This window comes from Rhea americana, unplaced genomic scaffold (genome assembly GCF_003343005.1).
Source record: "Rhea americana isolate MKP2758 unplaced genomic scaffold, rheAme1 scaffold_6, whole genome shotgun sequence".
In the NCBI taxonomy this organism is placed as follows: domain Eukaryota; kingdom Metazoa; phylum Chordata; class Aves; order Rheiformes; family Rheidae; genus Rhea; species Rhea americana.
This window is the reverse complement of record NW_028186756.1, coordinates 6,305,085-6,320,224: the sequence shown is the minus strand read 5'-3', so window position 1 is coordinate 6,320,224 and position 15,140 is coordinate 6,305,085. Positions and strand designations below refer to the sequence as shown.

The window sequence follows — 15,140 nt, the reverse complement described above, 5'->3', positions numbered from 1 at the left end:
AATACTAAATATTTAAAGTAATCACTAGGTTTAAGCTACCTTAGCTACTAAATATGTATAGTAATTGGAAAAGATCCTTTAAAGGAACAGAAACAGATAGCAGCCAGGCAAAATCAGATACAGCAACTGGCAAAGCAGTCTTTAGGAAGCAATTTTGGGGTATAAAAACTCATCTCAACACCTGCTGTTAAGTTACTGTGGACGACTTAAGAAAAAAAATATTTAAAAATCCTGTTAAGTGGTTTTTATCAAAAGCATCACATACTCTTCTTGTGTTAGAAAGACTGAATAATTCAATAAGCGAAGTTAGCTATCTCATAATTTTCCAAAGACTGTTGCTGCTTAAGCAGCAACAAATTGGCCTTGAACCTGGATTAAAATAGTTACCTAAAAGTGATTAATTGTTTAACATGTTAAATAGCTAGCTCTAGGGTACTTTAAAGGAAGTAATTTTGGGGCTAATCTCTGTTTGAGGTGCCTCCAGTTAAGAGAACTTAAGTGGCTAATTTCTTCAAAATCAGTAATTATTGCCCCCTTTTTTTTTTTTTTTTTTTTTTTTTTTTTTTTTTTTTTTTTTTTACTGGGTTGGGTATCCTTTTTTATGCAAGAAGATGGCAGTCCTGCTTTGTGCAGCAGTCTTCTGTGATGTTTGTTACAGACAGTAAATACAAAGTAAAAAAATAAGTTTACTTATACACAACTACATATTCATTATTACTACTGGTTTTATTGCAGTAATGCTGCAAGGAGTAACTGGCACTCATCTTCTGTGGAACTGTGCGATTCTGATGTTCCATAGCATCGATTCAAGTGAGTATTGCAAGAAGTATTTTTATAGAAGAAACATAATTTTACTAGCAGGAAATTAAGGTTGCAACTTTGTCTTGGCTATCATTGAAAAATACTGAAAAACATTACCGAGAAGGAAATATTCCACATGGGATTGATTAGTCCTGAAAAATACAGGAAACTTACCTTTTTCCTCAAAGCATAATCCCCATTTCCCTCTTTATGCATCTGTGAGAAATATACTTGTTGTTCCATCCCTGGTAGTGCATCTTGTTACTGTTTTACCTTGATTATAGATTCTTTTTTTTTTTCCCACTTTGGACTCCCCCTCCCCCAGCCAACAGTTTAAAATATTCTTGAAATCTGTAGAGGTTTTGCATACTTACTATAGCAGGTAGACTAAAACAGTTAAAAGATTTGTCAGGCTGATAAGTTGCACTCACACCAGAAGTTAATTTCGGTCATCTGAAATTGTGCATAAAGGGTCAGCCTACACGCTCAGCTTGCATTTGATCCTTTGTCTCGAGAAGGCAGACTTCAGAGGTAACATTTTCAGATCCTGGTAAAAGGCTGTCTCTTGTTCCAAGAGTTACTGTAAAATGTTTCTGCAATATCTAGATGAATAAGRTATTCCGCTTTCAGGGTGTGTTTGTGTGCCTTTAAATCCTCCTAAGGGAGTAACATAYAGGACAACCATGGTCATCTTTTTAAATTCTTCTAAACAAACTGCCAGATGGCTGATCTCTTACAAACTTGCTTCGAAACCTTTATAAAATCTTCAAAACTACTTCTGTTGTGCCTTGACCACCAAGGACCATGACATAACTGTTAATCTGAACTTTGGAGGTTGTATTTCTGTTAATGTGGGTTTCACATTCTCTATTTTGACATACATTCGATTCTCCCTGCTCAGATACTACTTTTCCTCAAGGCAGTCCTGTATGGCTCGGAAAAAGCAAGTTGTATCCCGGGATGAACTGTGGATTTGTACTCCTGGGGCTCTTAATTATCTAAAACACCAGCAAGTTTGTTCTATATTTTAGTTTCTTGGTTAGGCCATGATATCTGTCCTAGAACTGAGACATGTCTTTCAAAAAATTCCATCACTGAAAGCTGTTAAATAAAGCTGTGATGGGGTGAGTTTCTTATATGGAGCGGGAAAAAAAATGCAAGGAAGAGCAAATAGGAATTTAATACTCGGGGTAAGGGCGGGGAGAGGGGGTTGTCTCAGCTGTGATGTGGTTGATTTGCTAGTGGAGTCCCACTGTGATTTACACCTTAATGGAATCACAGGATGATGGGATGACTGAGATTAGGAAGAACCTCTGGAGATCATCCAGTCCAACCTTCCTCTTCTCCCCCTCCCCCCCCCCCAACTCAAGCAGGGTCACTTTGTGCGTGTTGCACAGGATCGTTTCCAGGCAGCTTTTGATTATTTCCAGAGAAGAAGACTACACAACGTCTCTGGGCAACCTGTTCCAGTGCTCTGTCACCCTTACAGGAAAGCTTTTCCTCATGGTCAGGTGGAACTTGCTGTGTTTCAATTTGTGCCCGCTGCTTCTTGTCCTATTGCTGAGCACCACTGAAAAGAGTCTGGCCCCCTTGTCTTGATGCTCTCCCTTCAGATACTTCTGTGCATTGCTAAAATCCTCTCAATCTTCTCCAGGCAGAACAAGCCCAGCTCTCTCACGCTTTCCTCATCTTCATAGCCCTGTGCTGGGCTCTCTCCAGTAGCTCCGTGTCTCTCATATTGGGGAGTCTAGATGAGACCTCCCCAGGGCTGGGTAAAGGGACAGGATCACCTGCCTCAACCTGCTGATGACACTCTTCCTCATGCAGCCCAGGATACCGTTGGCCTTCCTGGCCTCAAGAGCAAGTCACTGGCTCATGGTCAACTTGCTGTCCATCTGCACTCCCAGGTCCTTCTCTGCAGAGCTGCTTTCCAGCAGGTCAGCCCCCAGCTGTCCTGGTGCCTGGGGTTATTCCTCCCTAGGTGCAGGACCCTGCATGTGCCTTTGTTGAACTTCATGAGGTTCCTCTCTGCCCAACTCCAGCCTGTCCAGGCAGCACAGCCTTCTGGTGTATCAGCCACCCCTCCCAGGTTGGTATCATCAGCAAACTTGCTGAGGAGGCACTCTGTCCCTTCATCCAGGTCACTGAGTAAGTTGGATAATACTGGAGCCAGTACTGACCCCTGGGGGACACTGCTTGCTACAGGCCTCCAACTAGACTCAGTGCCACTGATGACAACCCTCTGAGCTCTGCCTTTCCGCCAGTTCTCAGTCCACGTCACTGTCCACTCATGTAATCTGCGCTTCCTGAGCTTGCCTGTGAGGATGTTAAGGGAGATGGTGTCAAAAGCCTTGCTGAAGTCAAGGTAGACGACATCCACAGCTCTCCCCTCATCTACCCAGCCAGTCATCTCATCATAGGAGGCTATCAGATTGGTTAAACATGGTTTCCTCTTGGTGAATCCTTTCTTGTCCTTATGTGGAGATGGCATCCAAGATGAGCTGCTCCATTGCCTTTCCAGGGATCAAGGTGAGGCTGTCAGGCCTGTAGTTTCTGGGGTCATCCTTCCTGCCCTTTTTGAAGACTAGAGTGACGTTTGCTTTCCTTGATACGTCTCCCAAAGAGAAGTGTATAGTGAGACTACAGTGTATAGTGAGGCTACAAAACCTATTTGTGCTATGTTTTTCAGAGGAGTGAAAAACAAAAGGTCATTGAAGAGTACCAGGGACATAACTAGAGTTTGGGAAAATATCCCAGTATATATATGTGTGTGTGTGTGTGTATATATACATATACATATATATACATATATATATATATATATATATACACATAAAAATCTCCCCTTTTCTTTTTGTGCCTTCCTTTTCTTTCTTTCTTTCTTTTTTTTTTTTTTTTTTTTTTTTTTTTTTTTTAGCTTTTTTTTTTTTTTTTTTTTTTTTTTTTTTTTTTTTTTACCCTTATAACAACTGTTATTGGTCACTGAAACAGGGTACTGGACTAGATGCACTGTTTGTTGTATCTGACAAACCCACTTCTTATTCTGTTCTCTTTCTGTGTTTTGGTTCTGGTCTGATCTTGGTCTAAAAGAAAGACCAAAAGTTCTGCTCTCATATATCATAGGAAAAAAAAGTAAAAAAMCAACTGTAGGTATAAAAGTTTTAATGTAACCTGTATCTGGTATGTGAGCAATAGTGTACTATGTCTTGATAATTTTCACTTAGAAGGATTCTTTAGTATAATCTAAATTTCACAGCTTTAGTTCTTTACTCACTTTGGTTCATGAAGCAATTTGAAGTAATAAAATTGAGTACAAAAAGGCGTTTATGTTTAACCTTGCTAGCCATCACTAGTCACAGTTCATAATGACTATAAATGCCTTCATAATGAAAGATAATCAGTATGAAAACGTCATTGCATTTAATTAATTATGGATATTTTGATGGTAATGAACTAGTCATTATGAGCTTTCAGGTTTTGCATCACCAATTCAGCATGTTTTAGAAAAAAGTGAAGTGACACCCAGCGAACTTAAAGCAAAACTGAAAGATACATCAGAAGCTCTTGTAAACTTCTTCATTCCAGTAAGTAAGTGTCATTTTTATCACTGCAGTATTTTTTCGCTCTTCCTTCTCCTTTCCTTCTGCTTCACCTCCAGTCCACACTTCCACATGTACCTGCCTGTATTTGAAATCCTCCATCCAGTATTGTAAAACTTGGTAGATTTCATAAAAGTCATTTTGTTAAATACCTGTTTGGAACAAATACAGTTTTCCAATTTGCTTCCATTGTGTTTCTGCTGTCCTATAAAACCTTTTATTCTGAGTGAGGTTCTTGTGCTAGAAATGCTGGAGACTTTGGGGTAGGATTCACCTTATGTACCTTTGCTGCATCTGATCTGAACAATTTTTCTGGATTACTTCTATAAAGAAAAGAAGGAAAGAGCAATTCAGCGTATCATAAATGGAGGAAGTGTTTTGCCCTGTAGTGATCCTGTTTTCCCGCTTCTCACTTCTCATTGGCTAAAAAGGGATCCAGCTTAGACTACACTGCTCACCTTTTAGGCTACTGAAGATAAATGACAAGAACTACATTATTTTAGAAAACCAAAGAAAAGGAAATAGCAATGGAATGCATTTGATAATATTGATATAAAAGATAATACCCATGAATGTGTAGAGGGCTGGTGTATACGAAGGCTGCAAGCCTGGTTCCATAATTAGGTCAGAGATAAACAGAAGGAAAGGCAGAGAAATCGGTCTTCCCGCGGTATGTTGTTGCATTACGTTAGTAAAAGCAGTGGAGAGGCACTGATGTTTGCCACTTAGCCCTAAGTAAATAAAGAGTTCTCATGAAGTGCCTGTTCCTTCATTTAATTAAATGAATTTGGACTTTGACCAGCAGTTGTGTCTATGATAAAAGTGAGATTGAGAATGCAATCAGAGTGTGGTTGGAAGTAAATGATGTTTTGCAACTGCTATAAAAGTGTAATAAAAGAGATACGACACCAGATTTTACAGGAAGTCACAGATTCTATATGATATCTACTTATTTTACATATTTGGGCCCAACCCACAGAGTATCTCATGATTCCTGAAAAATCTATTATTAAATAGCAATTTTAAAGTACATATTTAAATATTTCTATGTTCAGTTGGACTGAATGTCTTAAATTTTGTTACTGCCAGCTGAAAACTATCTGCTTGTAGAAATACACAGTTAGTACCAGATGGAGAAATATGTAGTTGCAATATACTGTAATAATTGTGTGTTGAGGCCTTCAAAAACTGAGAAATTTAAATTTTCTCGACTTCTGTGTTGGTGGTGATGTTTGAGTTTTTTCATTTGTTTTTGTTTTTATAATGAGAGACAGTCCAGTTAGATAACAGCTTTTCTTTTCTGATTATTTTGCAAACCTAAAAAAAAAAGTGGCACAACAGTGTTTAGATTCTGTTTTTATTAATGTTTGTTACTGACACAATACTAGTTATTTCTGTATGTTTTATGACATGATTTATCTTTTCTCTTAGTTTTAATGTAAAGATGCTCAATTAATTTTTGTGAAAGAACACACATGAGAGTCAGTGACACTTTCTATGAGCTTAGTCTATCAAAGTATCTTAGGGACACAAAAATGGTAACTTCCTTTTATTTGTTTGAACATTGGTCTTCCGAATGGAAATCTTACATTTCATTTCTTTTGTTGAAGCATGCCGTCACAAAGACAAGCAAGCCTTAATCCCTTGTCGCGTAGGAGAGAGCATTAACAGAACAGAATGCTTGGAAAATAAGTGTTGTCCTTCCAAAACCAGCCATGAACTGAAATGTTATACCCCACTGAAAGACAGTAAGTACGACTGTGTAAATTCTTGCCTCTTAGCTAAATGCTGCTTCTGGTCAGACAATGTGATTTTTCACTTCTGTTTCTTTCCTTAGTTTTTCAGGTCACTGCTCTCTTCAAAGCAAGTGAAAACTTGCATTTGTTTCTACATATATTTTAACACGGAAAACAGCTCATTGATTCAAAATGTCTCATTAGCTTGTCAACCTCAGCCTAAACAAAGAATGTATGATGCAATACAACTAAGTATAGTTGTGTACGTTAGTACAAAGAATGTGTTGAAGGCTTTATTTGTAGGAAGGAGTAGTGACTCTGTGAAAGTGGTATGAAGAGAAGCTGAGCTCAGTGGCTGAAGAGAAGCTGAGCTCAGTGGCTGAAGAGAAGGCTAAATGATGATCTAATAGATACTGAAAACTATTTGAAGGGACATTACTAAGATGACGGAACCAAACTTTTCTTGGTAGTGACATGCAATGCAAAGGGGAATGGCTGATTATCAATGCTTGGAAGGTTCACAGGCATTAGGAGAAAAAAATAAAAAGGGTGGTGCAACTCTAAACCAAGTCATCAGAGGTGGGAGAGTCTCTGTTCCTTGGAGGTGTTCAGAACTCGGCTAGAAAAGGACATGGTTCACTTGACTTAATATTGGTGGTAGTTCTGTTTCAGGCAAGAAGTTGGACTGCCTGGCCTGCAGAGGTCCCTTACAACCAAAATTTCTATGATTTCATGTACTTGAATTCTAGCTTTAGCATTGTATTTTCTTTTCCTCCCCTTTGCCTTTCTTTTTCCCTCCCCTTGCCCCTCTTTTTTTTGCCCCCTCCTATGAGCATAGACTTAGTGTGGATAAGTTTTCTATTTCACGTATGGAAGAATGAAACCTTCTATTATGCATTCCCCTCTGTACATAATTCTATGGTAAGTTCTCTTTTACCAGAAGAGTTGAATCAAATCTTATTTTTTATCACTATGTTTTCTTGTTTGCGCAGCTTTATAAGAACTGCTGTTGCTTTTCATTATGAAGATATTTCAACAAACTGAAAGAAGCAGAAACTTAGAAGCTTTTATTAGACACAATCTCATTGCTCTCTATCATGTACAATGTCAAAATATTAGAATGATTTGGGGAGATTTGTGATAGAATTAAATAGGAGCAGAACAGAGCACAAGTTATGTTAGTTTTTTTTTTTCAACATAGCAGTTCCTGCTATATTGTATCTTATTTCACCAGTAGTTAAGCCTTCTCAGACAAAGCCTAACATAGAAGTTAGTAAAAATAAACTGTAAGTATAACCTGATGGTCTAGGTCTTCAGCTGATGCAATTCAGTGTATTTTCATGGGTTTCAGAGATGATATCCAATTTTCAGGAAGAACTGGCTTAATATGAGCATGAAGCCCAATGGGAATATTTGTAAGCTACCATGTATTACTCACTTTTCACTTATTTGCACTTGCTCAGATGCAAGTCGAGATCAGGACCAAACTTTAAAATTTTTCTTGTTTCCATATTTCCAAACCATGTTTAAATGCTAGGATAGCCATTGATAATATATTAGTTTTGATAGAAGGAAGTCCCGTTCAGCGTGAGGCCATCAGAATCTGTCCATTAGTTAGGGACATATTTTAGAAATAAAGTGTTTTAATAGTATTTGGTCCACAATTGGAGTTTTATATTATATATAAAGATATATCTGTAGCAAGAAGAAAAGCTTTGCAGTGAAAATTGTAGCTTTTTTGCTCATTTTAGGACATACACTCAAGCAAGTATTAAAATTAAATATGCTTATTCTGCTGAAACTGCTTGATTTCTCATTTCAATTAAGCTTTTATTGTTTGGAAGTAAAGATCAAGGACCGACTATTTTACCAAATTATCTGTTCGTAGATTAATTAGCTGCTTTAGTGCTCCAGGATGTACAGCATATGTCCAAAGAAAATACACAAACTTACTGCGGTGGGAACACATACTGTTTGCCTCATAGCAAGCTGTTGGCAAAACAGAAGCATTTAACAGGCATTAGGCTCATGGCACTTGGGTTTCCATAAAATGGTCCTAGGCTGCATGCTAGAATGGTTCTTGATCTGGGAGTTTTGTCTTTGACTTTAGTAAGAGTAAAATGAGGCTTTAAGAGAATGCTTCAAAAGTTACAAACTGAAATAGATGAATAGTGATCACTTGCATGATTTTTGTCTCCATTTTTAAAAAAGCTTTTAAAAGAAAATGATTTTCCTGCCTTGGGCTTAACCGAACACCAGTTGCTTCTGAAACTAACCAAATACGTGGGCTGCTTGAACTCAGGTCAAATTTAAGACCTGATCTTTCTCATCTGAGCTCATTTCTAACACCTGTTTTAGTCCATTGTGTTGCTGACTGAAATACGTAGATGTCTGTTTCAGAGGCTAGTCTCTGACATCCGTACCTCAGTGTATACTTCAGGATCATTCATAACTAACACAAACTTCTACTGATTCTACAGATCTGCAGCTGACATTTCGATTGTTTGTGCTTGGAGCAGGAGGATTATTTATTTTGGGGTGTCTACCATTTTGTTGCTGTGCCTGTTTGCAGAGGAGGTAAGAATTAGTGAATGATCAGATCAAATTCATGATGCAGTGTTTCTAAATGTGGAAATTCTGGACAACTGACATGTTTAAAATCAGTGAGGGGAGAAAAGATTAGAAAGGCAAGAAATTACCATGCAAAGATGAAAAATGAGTCCTTTTGAAGCTACATAAAATGGCTTAAGTAAAAAAAGATGTGTGTTTAATACCCCAGTAGTCGTTGAAAGACTCAGCTATTAGGAACTTGGACTTAGTTCTGCAGCTGTCCACTTGGGAAGTCATATGTAAAACTTAAAGACTGCCTCCAGGTTAGTAAAGAAGTCTGCACATTAAGCTCTGAGTGGGGCTTGAACAGTGGTGCCTAGACTCGAGTTGATCTCTTGAAGTAGATCCTATGCTGGGCAAATATGCTGAGGTGTAGAAGACCAGATCTTTTGCGCAAGTGCTTCTGCAGTTTTCTTCCACCCACTCTACTCATGCTTCCCACCAGAGACTAAGTTGTCTTCAGTATCTTTCTGTGCCTCCTTATATGTTGATGCACTTCATCTCTGTTTCTTTCCTCCTTGGCAGTAAGGTGATACCATCAGCTACCAATTGTGAGCAAAAGGTAGCAAATGAGACTAAAACCAAATGAAGACAGAGGGCAGCCTGTAACACTGCATACACAGGGTATGCCTTGCGGTGTCGCAAAGCATACAGCCTATTCTGTTCTATCCAGAATAGGGTTTTAGGACACAGTGAGCTGAGTGCAAAGAAAATCTGGAATTTCAATAAAGAAGTAAAGGAACAATTTGGGGAAAGGTTCATCTCACTTTGTAACATAAGGTTAAACAGAAAAAAAATTTAAAACTTCCTGCCACTTGCCTTATTTCTCAAGATCACAGAGAGGGGAGAGACAAAATCTGTTCCTTCACCACTGCTTTGAAAGATGCTTGTACAAAAGGACAACATGAATTACTGCAAACAATTCTCACTGCTGCACAGGAAATGACATGTACAGCCAGAAATTACCTGAAAGATAATAGGGAACAAATAAATGAGAAAAAGCAATGTGTAAAGAAGAACAGATAGAAATGTGTTTCTCTGTGGGGTATACCTGAAATTATTCAGTAAGACACAGCGCTGAACAATAAAGTAGTAGGCCTGAAGAGAGTGAGAAAGATGGGCTAGGAGCATATGGAAAAAACTGAATGAATTACCCATAATGCTGCTAATGTGCAGTGGGTTTTTGATGTGTGAAGTGCATTAAAGCCTGTGAATGCAATGAAAGTAGTATATTGTTTGATACTACTACGAGTTTCAGCATGTGTATACACTGTTATGATAATGGGGAAAAATGAAAGGTCCACAATACCAAAATCATTAAACTAAGATAGAATATGTTGATATAAATGTACTTTATTTTTCTGAGGTGATAGTTCATATTGATTAACCAATGCTCTAACTTGGTTAATATCACAGATTTTTTTGTTCTTGAAGGCTTTCCTTTTCCCTGAGTGTTAAACTTTTGCTTTACTAAGATAATAGCTATGTGGGATCATGTACATGTGCATGCACACACCCATACACTTCACTAATGTGGCTGTTTAGCAGATGGCCACTTGCTATGGAGTTCCACATTTAGACAAAACCTGCTGTGCAGTTCTCCACATTACATCTTACACTGTGCTCAGCAGCTGATGTTCAGCATACAGATAGCCTCACTGAGTCATCGGTGACTCTGAAAACAGGAGGCAAAGAATTAGCATGAAATTATCATAAATTTTCTGGAAAATGAATTAATATGTATTCATTTTGAGAGAATTCACATTAATGCTTAAATGATCATTTTTGTGTTTTTTTCATAGCCAGTGAAACTAGGAATATTGTTGTTCTGCTATGACTTGGGTTTTTTTTTTTTTCTTTCCCAATGCAGTGATTAACCAGATGCTAAGTGGTTTTGATTTCTAGGATTGTATATTTGTGTTCTAGGAAAGAAGCAATCCTATAACATAGAACATAGTAACTTCAATTGAGTTTTACCAGTTTCAGGGACTGCTGATAAGAGGATATGGCTTTGAAAAGCATTCCTTTAATGAACCTAAGACCTCCTCTCTAGGAGGAAATTCTGTTGCTTTTATTAGTAGTATTGTATGTATGTAGCAGCATTGTATGTATGTGTTGTAGTAACATTGTGTGATGAACTCAAGCATGATGTCAAAACTGTACTGCAAAGAACATGCACAAAAGTAAGGATTGTTCTATAGAGCTGTCAAAAAGTGCAACAGCTTCTGCTGATGAAATTTGGGACAACTAGTGAGTTGTACTATGCTTCTTCTAGAACAAATTCCAAGATTTCCCATTATAGTCTGTAAAGAACCAGTCRAAAACCAGGCTACTAGCCATGGAAGGGCTTTGCAGGCATTTGTGCCATGTAGTTAGAGGTGGCTGTCTATGCTCAAGATGCCCAGGAATAAAATAGTAAAGGTAATTCCATAATGTGCCCAAACTATAAGGGTTACTGTCATCATTTGTTACTTGCTACTTTCAGCATTTAGCTAGTTGCAGTTAAGAGCACCTATATGTAAGAGTCTGGAAATCCTGTAAAATTGGTAGAAGGAGCTGTTTATTTCCTTTCCACAGGTTGAGTTACAGCAGCTCAACCTTATTCTGCATACTCTTCCCTTTGCCACACTTTAATTAGTACTAGTAATTGTCAGTCAGTGAGGGTTAGTTGCTTTACTTCCTCACCAATGAACTCTGTGTTTTGCTTTCTCTCTATAGAATTTTTCATGCAGGAAGCAGAATCTACTTATGTTAATTCTACCTGTTCCCTGTGAATCAGCAGCTCCTCTTGTGTGCTGTCACCATAGTGTCTCTCTTCTTGAGTTCCATTGTCCTTTGACTTTATATCCATCACTGTGCTACCTTGCCTTCTTTCTCATACTGTTCCATCAGTGTCTTGTCTTCATTAACCACCCCATGCCAGGATGAGTGGGTAGGAAAGGTGTGCTGTATTTGAGTAGCATTGTGTAGATTTTTAAATAAAGCATAAACCAGGAAAGCCTTCATTTCATTCTGTTGAATTTCTAGTACTCTTGTGAGAAGCAGGCCACAGATTATGGTTGACTGGCTCCTAGGGAATTTTGTGGTCACAGTTGTGTTGCTCGGAATCACCAAGTCTGCTGAAACTCATGAAGAGAATATAAGAGATGGGGAAGTGCTTATCCAAATGCTTTTCATAGCCTCAATCTATATTCTAGTGATGAAATCTTGTGATGCAGCTTTGCCCTTTTCTTCACTGGAGCTAAGATTTTTATGGCGAAAGTGCAGGTGAAAAATGCTCCTTTGGAAATCAGTCAATTTCAGCTGTTGTTTTAATGTGTTGCAGTCAATGCTTCAATCCTTTACGAAGTGCAAATAAAGAAGTAGAGCGAGTCGTGCAGAAGAAAAGAGCACAGAGTGAACATAATCATGGATTTTTATCAAATTTACTTAAGAAAACCTTCAAGGATCGTAAGAGCAAGAAAAAAGGTAAACTAAACCGTATCCGTTTGTCCTTCCAGTTTAGTATTGTTGTTTTACCATCAATTCTATATAAAATACTAGACATATACAGTACTAAATATCTCTTGACCACCAGTCTGGCAGATTTTGTCAAAAGGCACTATTTATCAGGGATCACCCTCATTTTCAGTTATGGGAGACACAATGAGTCTGCAAGAACTTGATTCCTGTCTTGAGATGCTGAATGGCACCAGAGCAAGCTATGGCCAGTATTAAATGGCAAAAATGTCCCTAAAACTAATTAGACTCATGTTTAGGTTTTGTTTTTGTTTTTTTTTTTTCTCTTTGGTGTAGAGGGACATCCAGCTGATCTCGAAGACCTCAAGCAGAACCAGGACACAAGGCTTACTTGAGTACACCCTAGAAAATGAGGTGGTTTTTTTTCCTAGTGTCAAATGAATATAATGTTGTCACCCTTTGATATTGTGATTGATTTTTGCACTAATAAGTTCTTCATTCTTAATTCTTCATACTTACACCATGTCTTCTGTAGAAGGCTAGTATTGCTAAAAGGCAGAAATTGCTTTTGGCAATTCCTGATTGCTGGAGCCATTCTGCTATTATTAATACAGCATCCCAGTTGAGGGCAAATAAGGATACCAGTTAAGTGACTGTCCCAATTAACAGATCAGTCTTAGAATATTGTCTGGATTAAGAGAAGGTAGTTGTTATTCATCATATCAGTAGAGAGTAGCAAGCTTACTGAGGCAAACTTCAGTATTGGATGTCAGCAGAGTAATACTACTCCTACTGGGATGTGAATGGCTTATTCTTTACCAGGCTGCAGAGGATTTAGGCAATCTGTTGGGCAGTTGCTTTAGAAATATACTTAGAGATTGTCAATAGAAATCAGTATCGTTCATAATGATGCAATCACTGGTGGTTGTTCTTTGGTTCTGTAAAATCCATGTAGCCTAATTTTCAACAGTTAGAACTAGGAGGAAAGGAACTTTGCTGCTAACCTGGAGAATAAATATTGTGAGTGATTCTTAGAAACTCTGTACTTGCAGGATTCCCCATTTAATAAAATACTGAGTTACATCAATCCTAAAATAGGCATCACTTAAAATCCAAGTGTAATAGGGGTGGAGTATGCCTCATGAAATTTCCAGTGAAGTTACTGGTGGTCAAATGTAACTATATGCAGAAGCTTTAGAGCTCGACACTGAAATCATTGCCAGTACCATTGTATCAGAGATGATTTAGGTAATAATTTTGTAAGTAAAAGAATCTGATGTTTTTGATGTGGAAGAGCAGAATGATGGAGACTGAATAAGGCCGTTTGCCTTCCAAATCTGATGTATGTTTGCTGGTGCTTGATGTTATTTTTATGAATTGTGAAGTGTGTCTATAGACATTTTGACAAAGATGAAAACAATTTCCTGCTACATGAATTTGGGAGCACTATCACAGCTGAAATGTGCATGCGACAAACCACATAGATCCTCATGGCTGGTGATAATAGAGAAAGAGTTGCGCTCTGAAGAAAGTTAGGCTTTCATATGGTGCTTCATGATTTTGACTGGAAGGTAATAAATTCCTTTTTTTTATTATTATTTTTTTTTACGTGCCTTTGACAACACAACTACTTTCAATAGTGTGTAACATTCTGACCAAGGGAGACATGCTGATGAAGCAACTGTATTTAACAGTAAGTAATCAATGCGTCTGCAGTAACAGTGGCAGCATCAGACAAAAATAAGCAAAATATATGCACTGCAAGGAGAGAAGGAAAGATTGAAAACGCAGCGAGGCTTATGTTACCCTTACTGATGGAATAGTCAAGAGCATAATGCATTGACTAGGCCCTGTCCCTTTCCATGTAGCAGCTTCATTATAAAGATGTTCTAAAAAGCTAGAAGTTTTGCGTTTTGATTGGAGAAGTCAAAACGTCTCATTTTAAATCTTTAAGTTCTGTACTAATTTTACGGTTCATTGGATCAATACCTGTCCAGTATTGGTACTGCAAAATAACTGCTGGCTATGTCAAAAATGTCATAATGTCTGTTTCATTATTACTGAGGGTCAGGATTGTCACCTTAAGGACACATCACTGATATTCACAAGTCTGCGAATGATAGTATCTATTCTGACTTCATCACATAAAAGCAGGCCTTTTGATCAGCTGCTTACTCCTACTAGTCAGTATTCAGCAAAATAAGTTTGACTACTCTTATTTCGTAATATAATCCATCTGATTATGATTTTATTTTTTTGGTTTTGATCTCCTTGACCCCAGTCTTGACAGAACAATTTCAGTGTGGAGTTACTTCATACCTACCTAGAGCATATTTTTTCCCAAGTGCCTAAACTGCTAGTAAATATTTTGTGTACCAAGCTGCATGTTTTTGAGCAGTTTTGCTTTGTCTATTCTGTCCCTTTGAAGAACTAGAGTAGGGACCAGGTAGCCCAGGAAAAGCATAAGCATCCTGACAAGACCCCCAAGGCCCTGCTTTGTCGTTGGTGACGAAAGCTGTCTTGCACTGCATGCTGTTTCTCATCTAAATCTGTGGGCCAGGCCAGCAGAAAAGACCTTCCAGTCCCAGAGAACCTTCAGTACTAACATCAGAGACCACAAGATGGTGCTGCAGGAAAACGTTTTTCCTTCAGTGGAGAACTTTATTGATTTTTACTTTTTATAGTGTGGTTCGTCAAGTCCAAAGAAGGCAGATACTGCACAACAGAGCAGTGGTCACTCTGTTTAAAAAAAAAAAAAAAAAAAAAAAAAAAAAAAAAAAAAACAGCATATGATGATATGATGACAAGGCTTTAGAAAGGCTCTCACAAAATATACAAACCATTGTTTGTGGCTTTAAGTCTGCTCTTTCTTCTATTAAACTGATACAGAATGAAACAAAAGAGCTGTCAGTGAACATCACTCCTTATCTTCACA

At 38.0% G+C, this 15,140-nt stretch overlaps 1 protein-coding gene across 1 annotated transcript; it reads left to right on the top strand.

The window, feature by feature from the left end:
* The first annotated feature begins 737 nt into the window (after positions 1-737).
* Positions 738-12,617, top strand: FMR1NB (FMR1 neighbor). The gene is made up of 6 exons (XM_085319666.1): positions 738-810; positions 4,276-4,389; positions 6,011-6,148; positions 8,617-8,713; positions 12,072-12,214; positions 12,542-12,617. The coding sequence occupies exons 1-6, from the start codon at positions 738-740 to the stop codon at positions 12,598-12,600; spliced, it is 624 nt and encodes a 207-aa protein (XP_085175792.1). The 3' UTR covers positions 12,601-12,617.
* Positions 12,618-15,140: the final 2,523 nt, after the last annotated feature.

Bases quoted from the DNA above. Each gene is read 5' to 3' on its own strand.
- FMR1NB (XM_085319666.1), top strand. From the start codon at position 738: ATGCTGCAAGGAGTAACTGGCACTCATCTTCTGTGGAACTGTGCGATT. The intron at 8,714-12,071 runs GTAAGAATTAGT...AATGTGTTGCAG, and splicing joins TGTGCCTGTTTGCAGAGGAG to TCAATGCTTCAATCCTTTAC. The intron at 12,215-12,541 runs GTAAACTAAACC...TCTTTGGTGTAG, and splicing joins TCGTAAGAGCAAGAAAAAAG to AGGGACATCCAGCTGATCTC.